The 19681-nt window shown below is 45.4% G+C and overlaps 1 protein-coding gene across 1 annotated transcript; it reads left to right on the forward strand.

The window, feature by feature from the left end:
• Positions 1–3111: 3111 nt before the first annotated feature.
• BAG3 (BAG cochaperone 3) lies at positions 3112–19346 on the forward strand. The gene is made up of 4 exons (XM_014886818.2): positions 3112–3364; positions 14135–14488; positions 16066–16446; positions 18040–19346. The coding sequence occupies exons 1-4, from the start codon at positions 3194–3196 to the stop codon at positions 18811–18813; spliced, it is 1680 nt and encodes a 559-aa protein (XP_014742304.1). The 5' UTR covers positions 3112–3193; the 3' UTR covers positions 18814–19346.
• The last annotated feature ends 335 nt before the right edge of the window (positions 19347–19681 follow it).

Consider the following 19681-nt stretch of genomic DNA (forward strand, 5'->3'; position numbering starts at 1 on the left):
TAGGTGAGACCTTTTTTGCTTTTATATGAGATGGTTCATACACCTGGAGCAGGATATTCAAATTACAATCAGTGAAGACCTGGGTTATTCAGTGATACTCTGGATGAAACATCAGGTGATGGAAATCATGCAGGTCAAATTCATCATGTGTCTTGAATCTGAAGATTGAGAAAGTCTTTGCTGGATTTGAGATTGATTGATTTTGAGATTTGGATTGAGAAAGTGTTTGTTGAATTTATTAAGAGTGTTCATATGAGTCAAATGCATCCAGCAGAGAACTTGGACTGGAGCCTGCTTCAGAACTCAGCACTCGACACGTGCCAGACACATCACTCACCCAGGTTCATCAATGGCAGCTCTCTGCAATACCTGATCCAGAACAGACATCTGTGAACTCCCAGTCCTGGTTAACAGAGCCTTTTCTGCTCAGGTGACCTGTGAAAGTGCTGCAGCTACTCAGGAGGTAGAAAGCTGATTTAGATCTCACTGCAAGATGTTGTTGTTTCCTGACACACCAGAGATATGTGCTTGATTAATACAGTGAATAACAATTCCATTACAACAGTGCTGTGCTGTGCAAGCTGAGCTAGAGCTGCTGTGCAGCTGGGAGGGAGCTCTCTGCAGCCCATGTTCAAGAAAAGAAAACATGGAAGACCCTGTGGAGTGTATGAACTCTGGGTAGCTACAATTACACTGTTTCTAGCTGTGGTGGAACACCCTGGAGCAAATGTTTAGTTTGGTACTCCTGGGTGTGTGAAGCACTGTGCAGATAGGAACCTGGACAAGTCAGGAATGCTGTGTTTGCACTTACAAAAGAAGAACACAAAAAGTAGCAAATCCTTCTTGAGTGTTTTCCCCTCTGAAATATAACATATAGACCTTGAGCCTGGAGTCTCATCTGAGATTAGCCAGACACTACAGACACTCACTTATCTTAATAACAGATTTTCCTAAAGCCAAAATTTTTGCTTGGCACTGTTCCTTACATGAACATTTTCATAAATCATTCTGATCTGAAGGATGGCTAATGACAATATGAACTAGAAGCCACATTGCCTCAGGGTCACAGTTATGGCCCAGTGACACCAGAGAGCAAACCGTGCATCTCTGTACAGATATCCTGTGTAACCTGCCTGGCTGGCAGTGCTTTCACCTGCACAAGAAACCAGGCGAAATCCTACCTGTCAGGAAAGACCATTTAATTAACAGAAAAAACATGATGTCTTGCCAACTAAATTCAATCACTAAAAGGCTTTTCCTTGTCAGCCCAGACTGTTCTCTTTCCAGCTGGATGCTTGTTGACCCTGCAGCAGCTCAAGTGAATGTTGAATCGTTAGCCCATGATAATTTCTGTGAAATGCAGCCCCCTCTGTTTCTTAGCAGGGTATGCCCCCACGAAAATGTTTAACTTAAGTTAGATATCCCTTTGAAATTTCCTTTCATTAATTTTTCACCTACTTGCTGACCATATTCATTAGCTCTGCTGAGTATTTGGTGAGCTGCCAGCTGCAGCAAAATAAAAGACCCCCCATTCTTCATGCCTTTGTTTACATTCTCTCGGCTACAATCCCCATCTGTATCACTTCCTCAACTTACTAGAGTAATTTTCCTGCAGGACCTTTTTAACATCTGTGTCCCCTGTGTCTGAATCAGCTGCTTTTGTTGATTTGGAAGAGACTCTGGCATATGCTACAGGGAACATATGGTCTAAGTTTGCCTTTCTGTTGCAAAATTGAGAGTGAAATTCCTCTGCAGATTAGAAGCAGAATAAATTGCTGCTATGCCTTTTGAGGCTACTGCTGACATTGGTGAGGCTGAGCAGAGGTTTTATACCAGAGAGCATGAGAGGCAGCAGAGGTAGGAAACACGGCCAGGGAGAGGCACCACAGTCCAGGACTGTGAGATGAGCAAAGCTTGGGATTTGTTGCTTAGAAATTAGGTGAATCAGAAAAGGTGATGGCAACACAGAAATCTGCAAGTGAATACTTCGGGAAAAAAAAATGATCCATTTATAATACTTAGGAGTCAAAGGGATAGAAAAATGGGTCTGTGATGGGGCAGTGTGGATCTGACAGCAAGGGATACGCAGGATGGAAGAGGTGCAGGAATGAAGAAGCAAGTGCTAGCAATTATTTGTTTTGTCAGTGTGATAAACAAAACCCCCTGTCAAAAGATGAATGACCACCAGTGGCAAGCACTATCAGGAGATCTTTGATCCTGCCTCGAGTAGGAGCAGATTCTGGCTGTGCTCAGGGGTGTGAAGAGGCAGGGTTCTTTCTGAAATAAGAGATACTTCAGGACTAAGCATCTACCTTCGAGGGATTCATACCTTGAATTCCTCTAAGCAAATAGCTTTGCAGAAGGAAACTTCTGCGTTTGAGGGACACTGCGCATTCACACTTCTACTTAGAGTAACTCTCAACAGGCACCTGTGGCTGCTCCTGTGACTGTCAGATGACTGCAAGTGGTGTAATTGTGAAGCACAGTTACCTCAAACCAAACTCACCGAGTGCATGTCGTACTGATAGAGCACCCACCAGAAAGCCTCTGTTTTAAACCTCACAGACACATTCTTTGCCTTCAGGTGCATTTCGAAGTGAGACACGCATTTACAACGCGCTGAGAAAGTTCAAGCCAGTTGAATCTGAACAATGCCTGCCCACACCCTCACTTGAGAAGCATTATTTTTGCTGTTTATCAACCACAACCTGGAATTATCAGTCACGGGGCAGGGCGTTTTGGGGAGGAGCTTTGATTTTTGACTCTCTGCACGGGGCAGTGGGTCGGAGCTGCCTTGCGAGAGTGCCGGAGGGGCTGCGGGCTCCCCAAGGACGGGCTCCGGGACCAGCTGGAGCAGGAGGGCAGCCCCGGCTGGTGCATTCACCCCGCGGTGCCCGTGGCGAGCAGCCCTGCCCTCCGTGCACTCAGAGCCGGCCACGCCGTCCCGCGGCCCCCGGGGCGTTCCCAGCGAGCCCTTCCCGGTACCCCGGGGGTCCGCCGAGCCGCGCCGGACACAGCCAGAAGTTTCCAGCCGGCGATTCCTCCACCGTCCCCCGCCTTCCTCCTCCTCCGCGTCCCGCCCCTCGTCCCTCCCCCGCCGCCGCCGTTTCCAGACAGTTCCAGCCCCGCGCCCCCGCCCCCGGCCCGCGTTGGATAAAGCGGCGGGCGCGGCCCCCCCCGGCACTGCCCCGCCATGAGCGCCGCCGCGCAGAGCCCGCCGCCGCCGCAGATGGAGGGCAGCGCCGAGCCGCTGCCCCCCGGCTGGGAGATCAAGATCGACCCGCAGACCGGCTGGCCCTTCTTCGTGGATCACAACAGCCGCACCACGACCTGGAGCGACCCGCGCCTGCGGGCAGCGCCGCAGGTAGGGCGGCCGGGGGTGCCCGGGCCGGGGGGGTCCGAGGGGCCGCGCTCCCCCCGCGCGTGGCGATGCAGTGAGGGCAGGAGCTGCCTTTTGTCTCTGACGCACTGCAGTCCCTTTTTTGTGCATTCCATCATCTGATACCTCGGCCCTGTAATGTTTATTTAAAGTTGGTTAAGTCCGCCCGGCCTGCCAGGGGAGAGGTGAACCTGATTTATTTTTCAGCTGTGAGCTGCCCGAGCGTTGGATGACTTTAAAAAAGGAGAGATCCGGCTCGGGCTCCTTTTCTATTCTATTTTCTTTCTCCGTCTTCTTTTCCCTGGTCCCAAACTCTGCCGGCAGCTGCCGCTCCGGTTTGTTCCGAAGCACGCTCGGGGAAAAGCCGCATCCCAGTCCAAATATGTCCATGGAAGGAGAGCGGCCGGGGTTCTGCCGGGGCCCGGAGCAGTGACCCTTTCGGGACAGGTTCTGCGGCTTTTGGGCAATACAGCCCGTTCCTGGGGGGAGCACAGCCCTCTGACCCGACGGCGCGGCCGCTGTGGGCAGAAAGTGCTGGAAACTTGAGCCAAATAGGATTTGCCTGGTGGGAAAGCGATTCCCCAGGGTCTCTGCTCGGAACATCGCCCAACCCCGGGCACGCCGAGCTGCCCGGTTCATCCGCGCCCCCGGGGTGTCCCTCCCGGCCAGGGGCTCGGGCACGGAGCTCGGCGGGGCTGGACCGGAGCCCGGGACCGGCGGCCGCCGGGGAGGGGCCGCGCCGGGGAGCGGCGGCTGCGGCGGGGACGAGGCCGGGGGAGCCCCGGTGAGCCGGGGAATGGAGCCAGGGGACAGCGGGGATGGGGCTGCGGGAGCCCCGGTGAGCCGGGGAATGGAGCCGGGGGACAGCGGGGAAGAGGCCGCCGGTTGCGGGATGCGGCTGCACCCGAGCTCTGTTGGAAGTTTTTCCTCCCCTTGCCTTAAGTACAACGTGAGGAGCGAAGCGCTCAAGGAGTGTTAATTATTCTATGAAGTTACCGTTTCTTAAAATAGTAATTGCCCGGTTTGTGAGGGCAGACCGTGACCGAAAGCTCGGTGTGAGAGCAGCTGGCCTTGAAAAGGAAGGGACGCACTTCTCTATCACAAATTAACCCCCTTTGCAGCTCTTTACGTGCTAGTTCGTTTGATCTATGAATAAATTCTACTAATAATACACAGAGGTCTTAGAAAAATGTAACTTGATAATAAGAATACTGAGACTAGCATAGGGAAAAGTATTTTCTCTCCTTTTTGGAGGCACCTGCTAATACTAGCTGTTATGGCAGTAAAAATAAAAATAATGTGGTTTTTATAGCCATACAATGTACTTGAGAAGAAAAATATGCTGTTTACTCGAAGGCTTTTGTTCCAGGACTACCACTTGAGATTAACTCATTTAGCAGAACAGTCAGATTCAAGCTGCTTTCAGTAATGGTGTGAGGAGAGTTGGAAGTTGTCTGATGGATCAGCCCTCTGGTTGAGTGGGTGCCTGAAACAAAACAAATTTTCACCCCTATCTCGTGTGAAATCTGTGGTGATGAAAAGTGTCTCTATGCCTCTTCTGCCAATTGCAAGGGCTGTGGCAGGTACAAAAAGCTGTATCGGCTTTTGTGGGATACAGTCTTTTCCAAACAGGAAAATCTGTTACTCCTGGCTGTAAGCAGAAATGTGTGCTTGGAGTTTCTTCACTGGGAGACAGAGAAATGCCTCTAGAGATGAACTGGTGATTTTTGGGACTTCCTATCTAAAAAAAGTCCTCCAGTTTATGGTGGTAGAAGTTGTGTGTAACTGCTCTCGCAGAGCCATTTATCAGAGCCTTGAGTTAAATGTGTGTGCTGGAATTTGTGGACAGCTGCTGAAATCATCAGTTTGAGTACCAGAGTGTTTCACAAGGACAGGTACTAGTTAGCAAAAGAATCTTAGAATCAGGCCCAAGGAAAATATGTCTTTTCCTAAATATTCTCTTAGCTAAGCAATGCCAAGGAAGGCAAATTGCCCACTGACATTGAATTTCAAATCCTGCAGGGATTTTTGAAGACGCCAGACTTTTGTGAATGCCTAAACAGGTAGGAAGGACGTAACTACAAATGAAAGGAAAAAAGGAGATTTGATGGGGAGAGCTTTCTGATTTCCTTCATTCTCAGCCTAGCTCAAATGAGGACTTGGGGCTTTTAGAAGAGATCTGAGAATCACAAAAGCTGACTGCACGTGTCAGACTTCGTGCACCTTTTCAAGGATGATTCTACAAAGATCAGACTTGTGCTGACTCTGTCACTGCATTGCTTTTGCTGAAATATGACAGTGAAATTAGCAAATTTTTACCACCCTTTGAGGTGGTCTTGCACTGTATCCACCAATATTCTGTCTGTGAATGTTTGTCCCTTTTACATGGTAAGTGGGCAATGGCTGGAGCACAGATCTAGGACTAACTGAGCTTTTCTAGCTAAGTAAGAATATAGCTGAGACCGTGTCATAATAAAGTCCTGTTGTTCCCAAGTGCTTGATCTTGGTCTTCTCACTTACCCTAGGCTTAACATCAGTGTAGCCATGCTGACTGCAGTCATCTGTGCCAGATATATAATCAGGTAAAAGTTGAAGTGGCTCTTCTGAAATTTTAACCCATGGCAAAGCCATTTTAAAGCAACGAGACCAGACCTTGGTTTTGCATTTAACCCTGTATTTTAGGTGCAATTGTGAATTCAGATGGTTCTCTGCTATTTCCTCATTCAGTCTGGCCCTTTTTATTTTTACTCACATGAAGGATGGGTATTCTTCTGCATGTTTGTTTCTGTTACATGTAAGAAATCACTGCAGCATAAGGATGGATTGGGGAGCCCTTCATGAGAAAGAGGAAAAAATGTCAGAGAAATAAGGGATGACTTTCCAAATGACAGAAAAATATTTATTAATGAAGCTTCTTGGTAGACTAATGATTTTCTTTCAAGGATCTGATTAGTTAACTGTAAGACGTTTAAAGAGTAAGGTACAATCAATACTGTGAAGATGTATATACATCTAGTAAAAAATGTGTTTACTAGCAGTGTCACTCTTCCTTTTTTCTTTAATAGAATTACTCATTTCCTATGCTTATTTGTTTTTTGTGCTAGCTTAGAGCATCACAGTTCTGCACACTTCCTGCAGGATTGTCTTATGACATTAAATTGGTAACATGGTGTTCCCCAAAGTGTTGATAAATATAGATTACATATAAAGAAGAAAACAAAAAAGGTTTGTATAGGTATTTATCAATGCCCCTTCTATGTGTTGTTTCCCTGTTATTCCCTGGGAAATAATGCAGCTAAAAATAAACCAAAGGAATTGACTGTGCTGAGCTTCACTGATGGATATTGAAGTGATCAATAGCTCACTGGAGCCTTGGGTTTGTGATAAAAGCTGCAGCAGCCAGGCACAAGTCAGGGAGCAGCCATAAAAGTGATCTATGATCAGATTGGCTGCAGCAATGACTGCACAGGCCTAAACAAAGGAAGAAGAAGCCATCTCACCCTGCTGCTGATGCTTCATTGGGGAACAACTGACTACACCTAAGTTTCCATCCTCTCCCTTCATGGCTGTTGCATCTCTTTTCTCTCTGTTTCCCCAAATAAGTCTGAAGTCACTCAATTCGCATCTCTTTAGCAGTGGGCTTATTTTTGAGCACTGACTTCTCATGGTCAAGTTGACTGAAAAATCCTTGGTAGACCAAATTAGAAATTGCATTGAGAGGTCAGAACAGCCTCTCTGAAGCTGTCCCTCTTGTAGTGGTTCTCCTCAGGGGAAGGGAATGTGAGGTCAGCTTAGTTACAATTCAAGTCTCTTCCACCTGCAATGTTTTTGCATTCCTAATGCTGTTGTGCATTCTGTCAGGTTAGTCAAGTTCAATACTGGATTAAAAAGGTACTGTACAGAAAAAGCCTAATAGGTAGGAGTGGTAAAATTATCAGTAGGGGATTTTTTGGAGGGTTGTGTCCTGGCTTTGCCCAGATTCCCTGCAGCTGTTTAGTGTAGTTATTTAAAGCCCCTCGACAGAACATGGTGAGCAGGGAGTTAACTTATGGACATATCAATTAACCTGAAAACAAGGGGTGGGTCTAATCGGAAATAAGAGACAGGAACATGAAGAAATGATACTGGAGATAATGCAAGAGGAAAAGCAGAGAAGATGTTGCAGGGTTTTGTGTAACTCCTGGCAGCGAGTGCCTCTTACCTAAAGGACAAAGGAAAAATACTTGTGCCAGGTGGCAGCATTCTTACCTAGGAACTGTATTTTTAACACTTGTATGCACAGGCAGGACTTTTCCATGACTACATGGCAAAAATAGAATTGTTCCCACTTGAGCCATGATAAGGCAGGTAACAATCCAATATGCTTTGGGGTGTGCAGACAGTATCACTCTAGGTAAGCTGTTTCTCTCTTCATGCCAAGGTAAAGGTAAAATGTAAGTTAGAAGAAATGCCATGTTCACACAGATCACATTACTTAATTACAGGCAAAAAGAAAAATGCTGTGTCTTAAATATGTTGCAGAAGCTGTTGGTTTGATTATTTTTCCTTCTTGGTTTTACAGACAGGAGAATCAGGCATGGAGTGGGAAGAGACTTTTCTGGTATCACCCAGTGGACCGGGTAGCACGAAAGTGTTTTTTTATGGCTGATGGCAAAGCCTTATAATTAATAAATGGGGTGCAATGTCGCAAGTGCTTTTATAGTGTTGGAAAATTGCCCTTTAAGGAAGTGAAGTCAGAAAACTGCTGTATACAAAACGAAATTTTAGATGAAAATGTGGAGCCTGACTATAAACTGAAATTCATAGCCCACTCTTCAACCATTATCTGCTTATTCCTTTCTTTTTTTTGAGGCATTGTTTTGCTAATTTTGAGGCTTGTGCTTTCTGTTGTATTTCAGATTCCTAGGTCATAACTAATAGGAAAGCAGCCTTTGACCACCTGCTTCTTAGGTAATGAGGCAGTGAACAGAAATAACTGAATAAAGTGTAATTCTCATCACTCTTGACAGGGATATTTGTGTTAGTGCTCTAAAGGGCTTTTCTCTAACTCCATCCACTAAAGCTGGCAGGGTGGGTGGTGATCCCAGCTCTCTAAGAGCACTCTGCTCCTCGGAGCAGTCATTGTTTCTTTCTCAGACATGTTCAGTTTGGCCCATTGGGTGCTTTCAGTGCCAACTTCCACTCATGGGCACACAGGGCAGGTGTTGTCATGTTTTGCCAAGGCCTTTTAGCTTAAAGAATCCTCCTAGTCATTAAAAGAGGACAGGCTTTGTTCCTGCAACAAGATTGATCTGCAAGGTAGCCAACATATTTGTTCCAGTAAGGCTCTCTGTTCTGAAAAGCTTAGAATTACTTTTCTCCTTCAGTTTTTAATAGTGTTTATTTATTTCTAATGGCATCGGTTAGAGCAAATGTTAATGTAATGCTTGTATAATATAAGTTGATAATTACAAGAGAGAACAAAAGGCCTGTTTGCCTACACATGTGTATGTTGGGAAATAAAACTCAGCATTCAGCAAGTAGAACATCAAAAGCAGCTTGGCCTGTAATTGGGTTACATGATGCGACTGACACGAAGGTCTCCTGAGACAGCTCATGCAGCTAAGCTTATTCATGGTTTCCTTCAGTCATTAGCTAATGATATCTTGCTTAAATGTCTATGTGCTCAGTCTATATATTTAAGCACAAATTGTGAGTAAAAGGGTGAGAATGCAAATGTCTGCAGCAGCTGAGGCAGGGCTGTAAGAAGTTTGGAGTCAGCACTGTGAGTAAATCACTGGGTACCTTCCAGCTTGTGTACTTCTCTGGCAAGTGTTGGTAAAACCCAGCTCATGCTGATGTTGTGCTATTAATATGTTCTAACACACAGCACTGGTGAGGAACTTCTTAGAAATACTTGGGATATGTTGATTTCCATTGGTAGCAAAGGTAGTGTAGTACTTTTGTAGTTTATGTGACAGATAAGGAAAGAAGATCAGGCCAGAAGTAAAGTACAAGTGGATGTGGAATCTAATTCCAATGGTTAAAATTTTGCCTTTCTATGACAAAAATGCTATTTTCTCTAATAAATGGAATAGTTACTTCATTCTTGATTTGAATACTGGGTACCACTGGCTTTTTTTGGTTATTCGTGGCAATTTCTGATAAAACACAGGTTTGAGCAAGTGTATGAACAAAACTTGGTTGTTATGTCATTCACTTTGGTTATATTGCTATATTTGATTGTGAAAGAACAAAATCGTGCTATTCCCTTCTTCCTAAATATATAGGATTTGGGTTTAAGGTTATAAAAGGTGTGTTCTCAAGTAAGATTTTGTAAGGTACTGGTATTTTCTCAGTCATTTGAGAATTGTTTGCATGGTACTCTATAGCAGCAGCTTACAAGTTGAGAATGACACTGGAGTCAGTGGACCATCTGTTTGCATATAGAAAAGTTGTGTAATCTCTTGGCAGTGCTGGTAAATTTTGTTTTCCCCTGCTAGATAATATTTACAAAACAAGTACAATTTAAATACTTGCACTGCAAGAGCTACAGGAGTGCTACATGTGTGAATAACTTGCTTTAGAGACTGAATTGACTGTACTGCAAATAACATTAGTACAGGTTAAGAAAAATGCAAAAATGTGATGGAAGCAAAGGAGGTTTTTAGACTTTATTCTGTAGACTATTGTAGTATTAGAGGAATGACAATTGTGTTATGTAAGCAGTCTCAAAAGGGAGCTTCTGAATTTGATGGAACTATTCAAGTCATTTAACATGAATGCAGAATATTTTGACAAACATAAGTGGAATGGTAGAGCCATCTGGAAAACTCCAGTGGCAGTTTGCTGGCATCAGCAATGAGTGAATTTGCAAGTTGGTGTTTGAGTCTGGAATAACACTTGAGCAGACTTGGGGCACACTAGGAGTTATCCATTAAACACTCCGGATAGCACAGCTGTACTGGGAATCCTGGTGCAAGGTTGTGCTTTTGCTCTTACTGTCGCTTTTTTCATTCCAGTGGCTCAGGGCTTCAGAACTCACTTAAAATGGGAGCAAGCTGAAGGATTTTAGTGTCAGTCCTGACAGTGCCCTTCCCACGGGAAGCCAGCAGTAGGATGTGGGGGTATGAAGTGTTTTTTCCAGTTGCACAACTTGTGCTGGCTGCACCTTTATTTATCCTGGTGATGGCCTCACAACAGAAACGCTCGTCCAGAGAAGGGTGAGTGCTGTGGCTGCCCCGAGCAGAGCTGTCCCTCCTGCAGCTGGGCCAAACCTCTCGTTTGGGATGTGATGGCTTACCTCAGCACCTCCTGAGCTGCTGCATCAGGCTGGAGCCCTGAGGGTATTTCATGCTTCCTGATATGTCTGCTAGAACTGTTGGGCAGTTTTTGCATTTTTGTGCTCCCTCCTTTTGAGGGACTCTCTCTCTTCAAGGTGAATTAAGTGTGTGGTCACAGCTGGGATTGCTGATGGTCAGTCCTGTACTTACTGAAAGTTAGTTGATACTCTGCTGCTTGTAGCTACTCTCAATTTTAAGGAACTTCTTGTCTTAGATGAGGGCAGGAGAAATTTGTTTCCATTTGTTTTAAAGCAGAAACCTGAGTTGGGTTCCTGTTTTTTACACTTAAACCAGGAAGGATGATGCATTAAGAATTGTCATTCATTTGTTGGTAATTTCTCTTTGTGCAGATTGGAGTTAAATGTGAGCTCTGGACTTTTTCCAGGTAACAGGTTTGTTAATGTAACAAGCAAGAACTGTGTGATAGAAGGCAAATAAAACCAAAAAATGGCTGCTTTTTGATGTGCTGGCTGTGCTGTGGAATTAAAGCATTAGGAGGGAATCTGTGAATTTCTTTAACATAGTGTTGAGTTTTCCAGAGCTTGATTCCATTCTTCCCCATTGCCACTGTGTCCCCAGGCACACCTGAGCTTCTCCTGAAGTCTCTTCCAGAACCTGTTTGCCCAGGCTGGAGACACAGGCTCTCCTGCACAAAACAGAACTGCTTTGGCCAGAAGTTTGGAGACAGGAACATTGGGATCTGCACGCACTCGCTGCTGTGTCAGATTGTCACTAAATACAGACCTGAACCACTGGCAGCATCTCCCTGAACCGGGGCCTCCTTGGTGGTGCCATTCCCCAGTGATGGGAGTTTCAGAATACCTGGGTTGTCCGTGTTTGTGATTGTTGGACAGTGGGAAGAAAAGAAACCGGGAAGAAAGAATGTTAAAGATGTGGTGATACAAAGTGGCTAATGTAGACAACTGTTTGTAGAGTTAAGCATTAATTAAGTGTTGAAGGGGACAGTGTAGACCAGGAAGTGGAATCGTGATGAGAGCACCTTTCCTAAACCTGATCTGTGCCTCGGGGCCACTGATGCTGAGAAAAACAAGACGCTGTGTTTGTTCTTTAACCAAGGGCTGTTCCAGTATGACTGCACAGTTGAGGCCTCTGTGGTTAGACCTGACTACAGGGGAAAAAAGCCTGTGACAAACGACTAGTTTGAAATGCTAACTTTCCACAGGAGCAGCACAGGTTGTCTGAAGCTATAAGAATATGTGAGAAATTATGGAAGCATAGTCTATTAAAAAAAACAGAAAACAAAAACCCCCAAAGTACTGACAGAAGCTTTACTTCATTTATGAACCGCATGCTTTGAAAAAGCAATCCAACCTGCTTTTTGCCTTGAGTTTGGGCTGTCTCTTTTGTATCTGCTAGCAGGGCTTAAGTTGCAGTGGTGGATTTCTCAGATTGCTAAGAAGGTTCAAAATAAGGGCAGCCTCGCAGGTCTGGGCATGAAAACAAGGGAGGGGAAGCCCATGGCTGGACTCTTGTGGGGGAAGTGGGACACTGTCCATGTTGAATGATTTATCATTGTGGGTTACTCCAGAAAACTGGAGGTCTTATCCCCAAATGGAGCCATTAAAGACAATGCAGACCCCAAAGCAAGAACTCCTTTCGGCAGTGCTGTACAACCAGGTGGGGCAGAGCAGCTTTGGCTGACAGCCTTCTCCTGCCACAGCACCTGTAGGTGCTGCTGGCCCACCCAGCTCCTAAAACCCTTCCCGCAGAGCCGCTGGAAGTGAGGGAATCTCCTTTTTATAGCGGCGGGGCCGCGGCTGTAGGTGGGGTGGCTGCTCGGGTTACTGCGGCGGGGACAGTGCGGAGCAGCTGCGTGTGCAGAATGCCCGGAGTCAGCGCACACCGAGGTGCTGCTTCCCGCCGGGAATCATCGGCCCCGACACACGCCTGGCTCAGCCACGGCCCCGCGTTGTTGTCAGCTGAGCACGCCTCAGGTTTGTTCTCCGGTAAATGCAGTTTGCTGACATAACAGCGCACCCCTCGGAATCCTGGCAGAGCTGTGGGGCCAGGCCGGTGGAAGAGAAGCGCTGTTGGTGCGTGGGGCTCTGAAAGCCCCCGGACAGTCGGCGTGGAGCAGAGCAATGTGGTTTCCTGGTAGGGTAGATTTAAAATGACTCATCCGTGGATCCCGGTGCAGACGTTGGCATGAGATCATCCTTGTTCTGCAGCTGGGAAAGCCAACTTCAGATTGCTTCTCTCTGCGAACTTTCTAGGCCTGGCTCTCCTCTGTGCCTCTTCTAGAGTTCTTCCTTTGTGGAGGATTTTTTTTTTTTTTTTTTATGAGTAAAAGGAAATGGAACAGTGGGACTCAGACTTTGAACTTGTTCCTGTCTGTGTTTTTTGTCTTCGTTAGTTTACGTAAATAACAGCCTCTATCCTCTGCAGTTTTATTGCTAAGAGGAATTCTCAGAAATCACTTTTTAAGGGGATACTCTCATTTAGGAAGAACACTGATAATCTGGTTGGTAAAATAGTGAATTCCTGATGAATTAGTATGTTAACGGGTACAGGAGCAACATGAAATATTTTTGCGGCTTAAACACCCCTTTAAAAATAGGGTTTCCAACACTTGCACCATATGTCGCCTTATTAAATTCTCCTCTTACTGAATAATGACATTACCCTCTGAATGACAGAGGTGCTTGTTATATGATCTGACTTAGAGATACATCTGGAACTTGGCCCTCGCAGGGTCTCAAAATAGAATGACCGATGCAGGAAGAACTTACTAGAGGACTTGTGAGGGCTCTTAGTACAAACCACTTCCACCCTTGCCAGAGCTTTGACATTGTCCAGTGAGTGTTCTCAGACAGCACAGGGATTTTTAAATCTTGCTTTTCAGTGTTTTCCTCTTTGTTAAGTTATCCTGTCTTCCCCTTTCCTCTCCCTCAATATTTACTGAACCAGATCCTACTTAGCTGGAAGTGAATACATTTTCAGTGTGCAGAACTAGTATCTCTTCAAAGAGCCAGTGGGAAGAACAATGCCAACAAAATTTGTGCTTCTGTTGGGATTAGTCTTCCTTGCAAGTGTCTTTTCATATGTAGCACAGATGTGTTCAGAGAGGTGCTGAGGAAACGTCTTTGGTCCCATTGGTACCAGTTTGAATTGGATGAGTTCCCTCTGAAGAGGGTGGGCTGACAGCTAAGTGCTAGTGATGCACGATAAATAAGAAATCCAGGGAGAATTAGGCAGGTATTTCAGTGAATGCTTATGAGAAGTGGGGGTGAAAGTCTCACACATAAGCAGATTTTCAGCTTCCTCCCCTTGCCTGCAGTGTTGGCACCTGCTGTTGGCTGCCGTGCACAGAGCGGCTCTGAGCTCCTCATACCCAGCTGATGCCGCTTTTAGGACAGACCTTTAGGGCACCTTTCCCTTACCAACAAGTGCTCTGTGCTGTTCTCTCTTGCAGGAAGGCCAGTCCTCAGCAAATGGCCCATCTCGAGAGAGCCCCAAGCAGCCGGTGGCCCGAGAAGGACACGTGGGCTACCCCAAGCTGCGGGCGGGCTACATCCCCATTCCTGTCATCCACGAGGGCATCGACGGCCGGCAGCAGCACCCCTGCTTCTCCTCCCCGCAGCCGGGGCCGCAGAGGTACAAGACAGAGGCCGTGCCCGCCCCGGGGCAGGCTCAGCCACCCCTCAGGGGTGCCTATGGTGGCCCCGAGTCGCCGGCCAGGGGCCCGGCCGAGGCCGTGGTGGCCGATAAACAATGTGGACAGACACCGGCAGCTGCGGCCCCGGCGCCGGCCACGCACGGACCCGAGGTGAGTGTCAGCACTGCTGGGCTCTGCTTGCTGTGGTCTTTGCAGCATTTATGGCCTGAATGTCACACGGGGAGCTTAGCTCTCAGGCAGCCCAACTCGCCACAGGATTGTGTTTTCCCAACACTTCCAGAGTACTGAAAGTGCACAGTCACGGCAGCATAAATATGTATGGGTTTTTTCTAGCGTCACCCACTTCTGTTCTGGAATGATTCTGCAGAGAGAAATGCAGAGCTGAGCAGGCCCTGTGGCAGGGGAGGGTTTTTTAGGGTTTGTACGAGTTCCCCCACAAGTGGAGGATGCAGACAAGCCTCTTGTGTTCTGCACCATGAGTCAGACTGGGTGAACAAAGTGAGAGAGACAAGTGTCCGGTCAGCTAACAACTCAGGCCACTTCAGAAGACCTTTGCTTCCTAATTGCAAATTTCAGTTGTATGAAATGGATTTACACATAGACAGATTTAAAAGCGAATTGTAAAGTATTTTTGTTCTTCACTGGCATGTGAAAATATTTTCACACTACAAACTTATTTGAAAAAATGTCACCCTGCTTGTTTTGTGTTTCAGAAGGTGAGATTTTTGGCTTCCTCTCTGTAGAGAATTAGCAAATTGGTATTCTTGTAATATATGGAAATATAAGCCTCATTTTTATTCAAAGTAAGATGAGCAGGAAATTCAGCTTTCACCAAGCCGAAAACATATCAGGTCTGTAATTCAACAGTGGTGGCATCTTCTCTGAAACCCATTTGGAGTTTGAAGAATGTAATTAAAATCCTGTTGGCAGGTTTCTCAGCTGTCTTGACTAACCATGCTTGTCCATGCAGTACCTGGACAAGAGGCTCAGCTTTTCCTTCTCCCAACTCTGGACAGCTCTGCCTTGTCTGCAGAGTGTTGTTGACTCTAAACTGCACATCAGCAGTGCCAGTGATGGGTGCTGTAGTGCAAACCATCATTTATTTATTCAAGGTTCCTGCTGTTCCATGGGCAGCTGAGCAGTTTATCAGCACCAAAAGAGGGGTCTTGTTCCCCTTCTCTCCTGCCTTGCTGGCCCTCTCCTCTTGCAGCTCCAGTCTGGCCTTTCACAGGAGATGAGGCAAAGGGGAATTAGCCACATCTGCATTACCAAATTAATGACATGCTCTAAAAAAAAAAACCCAACAAAACATACAAAATCTGTTTGTGTGGCCAGCATCAGAAGTCAGTGTTGTGTGCTCTTAAGGGGTTGGGTTTGTGTCCAGCACGTAATTTGTTTGCTTAGCTTTAGTTTACCTCAAATTTAGCAGGTTTAGACAGGATCAGCCATGCAAAAGCAGCAAACATTCTGACTGAGCATCCACTCCCTGCTCATTTCAGGGCTGGGAATGCTGTAGCTCAGGTTCCTACTTGTTATAATGATGCTCTCAATTTATGTGGTTTGTCTAGTGAGGCTCTTGGCCAAAAATCCAGGGAAATGGAGTCCACGCATGCCGGAAACATGAGTTCAGTTTCTATGATGATTGCCCCATTTTCTCTTTAGGAATGAAAAGTGTTGTGAGCACACCGTGGTTAACATTTTATAATGGATTTTTGTTTTCATGGCAGCCTCAACCTCCTGGAGCATCTGACCCCCCAACAGTTTCCCCTCAGACCTCTGGCAGACCCAACACGGGGAGCCATCCGCTTCCTCGCGGTTATATTCCAATCCCTGTGATCCATGAAAATATGCCACGCCAGCCAGCACAAGCCTACCACCAGGCACAGAAGACCCACTACCCTGCCCAGCAGAGCGAGTTCCAAGCCCACCAGCCGGTGTTCCACAAAATCCAGCCGGAGGAGAGGGAGCCCAAGGCGGCGCGAGCGCAGTCTCCGTTCAGAGTGGCTCAGAGAGGCTCCTCCAGCCGGGAGAGTTCCCCGGCCAGAGTGAGCACCCAGATGCAGCCCCCAGCTCCCATCCGAGTGCAGACAGTAGTAGACAGACCCCAGGTATGTAGAATGGGGAAGTGATTCTCCTGCCAGGGACCTGAGGGTGGCTAGAGCTGAAAAATGAGCTTGTACTAACACATACATGAAAGCACATAAAGCAATCTCCACTGCTGTATTTAAACAGACTGGGAGATCCTGAGATAAGCAGCAAGTTGCCTTTCTACCTGTCAGGACTGTGGTGGATCACTGAAATATGGTTTAACACACGATTTAATCTTCTCTTGTCAGAGTATAATTTGGTGTAATTATGCTGAGGTAACTGGTGTTGCATTATGTTTATGAGAAGAAAACCAGGTCTGTGGGATTTGGGACATCTATGTAAATATACTTCACTGATGTCTCAGAACCATTTAGGGGATAGCATCAGATGCACAAAGTAATTTTTGCTATGAAGAAAGACGATAAGCAAGATCCAGAGCTGTTTATTCTTCTGACTTGAAGCATGTTCTTGGTCACAGAACCTGCTGTTTATTGAATGTTTTTTCCACGTTAGAATTCTTACTAAAGCTACAATTGAAAGGCTACTGGGAATTAGACAACTGTGAGTGTGTGGAAGGGGGTATGTACAGAAACAACCCTTCATTTCTTCTCTGGAGATTTTTCACATTAAAAATGACAGGAGCAGAATTAGGTTAATAGTTTTGAAAACCCAGGTTAGGACAAAACAAGGAAGACTCAAGATGAAATGGCATATTCTAGGTCAATGCTGATTTATTTTTGTGGGTGAGAATTTGCACTCCCTAAGCAAATATTATGTTTAACAGATAAAGCAGTAACAGATTTTCAGCACAGGCCATATATGTACTTGTTTTAAATAAAATACAGATACTTTACTCCAGCCATTTAAATCCGTAAGAGCTGGATTTATTATTTTTCAAAATCACTGTTTATGTGCCCAAGTAAGTAAAGGGGGTGTCAGGGGGAGGAAAATACAGATATCATACATTTCAGTTTTCTGCTGAGATTTCAAAACTAATCTCAATTTCAAGGGATTTCTGATTTGCTGATTTAAAACTGGAGTAATCCCAAGGATAGTCTCTAATCACTATAGTGTAATAAGATTGACACAGTAACCTCTGCATGTAAATAGGTTAAAGATTAAGAATAAGCATTAACAAAAAAAAGAATGTCCTGAAAACAGGAATAGGATGAGACTAGCCCAAAAATGTGATTAAAACTCAGCAAAGTAGTTGGCTTTTCAGGAAAGATGAGCCCTTAATAAGTGAAACAGGGAATGAAATATTGGTTGTGTTAGTCAGCTGCAAGTAATCTCACTGACTTGTTAAGTGAAGGCTTTGCTCAAAAGTCCTGTCTTTCAAACCTGCTTAGGGGGCTGATTTTGAGCATGAGCAGGATTTGGTGGGTTGAAATTCAATGTTTGAGAGAGTTGATTGGTGACAATAATAGCTGCTCAGCACAGTGCAATTTTTCAGTTTAAAACAGTAAAATGCAGCAATGCTCAGGGAAGATTAATCATCTGGTGTATGAAAATTGCACTGCTAGGAGTACAGAAAATTAGATGTTAGATTACTTGTTCTTTAGAGGGAAATAAGGAGTGCTGTGTCTCAACACAAAACTTGCCTTGCTCACCAGGTTTCTCAGCAGCAAGTGCCAGCTCAGGAGCCACCAAGACCAGCCCCTCCTCCTGAAATCAAGCCTGAAAACAAGGCAGCCCCTCCACCCGAAACAGAGGCACCCTCCACATACATCCCAATCCAGGTCACCCACCAAGAACCAGATCCTAAACTACCACCCCAGAAGCCTCCAGCCATGGCAGAGAAAGCTGACAAAAAGGCTCCTTCCCCAGCTAAGGCTGCTCCCCCCCAGGAAAGGCCTCCTCCTGAAGAAGCAGCACCACCGAAGACGATGGAAACGGGAGAACCTCAAAAGCATCCTGGCGTTTTGAAAGTAGAAGCAATTCTAGAGAAAGTACAAATGCTTGAGCAGGCAGTCAACTCCTTTGAAGGCAAGAAAACTGACAAAAAGTACTTGATGATTGAAGAGTATTTGACCAAAGAGTTGCTAGCCTTAGACTCAGTGGACCCTGAGGGTCGTGCAGATGTGCGCCAGGCCAGGAGAGATGGTGTGAGGAAGGTCCAGACCATTTTGGAAAAACTTGAACAGAAAGCAGAAGATGTCCCAGAACCTGTTCAAGTTGATGGACTTCAGCCAAATTTGCCAGAGCCGAAGCCACCACAGGAAATCATGGAGATTGAACCTGTGGTAGTCAAGAGCAAGGGAGATGGCAGTGATAAAAATGCTCAAGAGGAAACCAAAATGGAAAGACATCAGCCTGAAACTAAGGAAGAAGTGTTTACCAACCTCGCCACCACGACGAACACATCCAATAACCCAACTGAACCATAGCCACGTGCTGAAGTTGAAATCTCTCAGACTTTATAACTTAAAGTGTGTTTAAGTGAATTTTAAGTTGCATGCATTTCCGGAGCTCTTTTCAACTGGTTTTAATCAACCTAGCAGCTTGGGACACAGTAAACACTTTGTGGGGAAAGGAGGGAGCTAGAAAGAAAGTGATGCATTTATTCTTTATTCTTACACTATGTAAAAGACATGTTTCAAAAATAAACCCTGTACATCAATTGCTTCTAGATCAGCTGAATGGAAAAGAAAAATGACTTCAGGGTTAATATTGATGCGTGTTGTTTAAGGTGTATTCTTTTGCAGGTGATTTTTGTAAAATCAGTGGCCTGCATTATCAGAATACCAGTCCTACAAGTATAGCCACTCTTAACAGTAATGTTTTTACTTTTAATGTTCACAGTTGGGCACTTTAAGTAATGATGGATAGAAAGTGTGTAAGAAACTGTAGGGATATTTATATGTGTGCAGGACTTCGATGCTATATTTTAAGAGGGAAATAAAATAATATGGAAGCTTAATTTAGTCTTGTGATTTTATAAGCTGGAACTGTAAAGGCAGTAATTGGTTTTAAATACACTCTTCTCAACACAGAGATTTGTTAGTGCAGCATTATAGTTGAAGTCTGACAGCTGTTTTCTCATCAAGGCCAAAACATGCCTTTCTCTATTCATGTCCTCCCTTCTGATGTTGCTGTGTCACATCTATGGATTGAGACAGGAATTCGGCTGCCCCCTCACCCTAGAAGTCACCATTGAACAGAAATATTTATAACATGGAGATCTGTGGTTGTCTTACAGAAATTTCCAGATCTTAACATCTTCTGCAAAGTCATTATTATTTTATGAACAACTAT

The sequence above is a fragment of the Sturnus vulgaris genome, chromosome 8, assembly GCF_052056855.1.
Source record: "Sturnus vulgaris isolate bStuVul1 chromosome 8, bStuVul1.hap1, whole genome shotgun sequence".
NCBI lineage: Eukaryota > Metazoa > Chordata > Aves > Passeriformes > Sturnidae > Sturnus > Sturnus vulgaris.

Bases quoted from the DNA above. Each gene is read 5' to 3' on its own strand.
- BAG3 (XM_014886818.2), top strand. From the start codon at position 3,194: ATGAGCGCCGCCGCGCAGAGCCCGCCGCCGCCGCAGATGGAGGGCAGC. The intron at 14,489-16,065 runs GTGAGTGTCAGC...TTTTCATGGCAG, and splicing joins CGGCCACGCACGGACCCGAG to CCTCAACCTCCTGGAGCATC. The intron at 16,447-18,039 runs GTATGTAGAATG...CTTGCTCACCAG, and splicing joins CAGTAGTAGACAGACCCCAG to GTTTCTCAGCAGCAAGTGCC.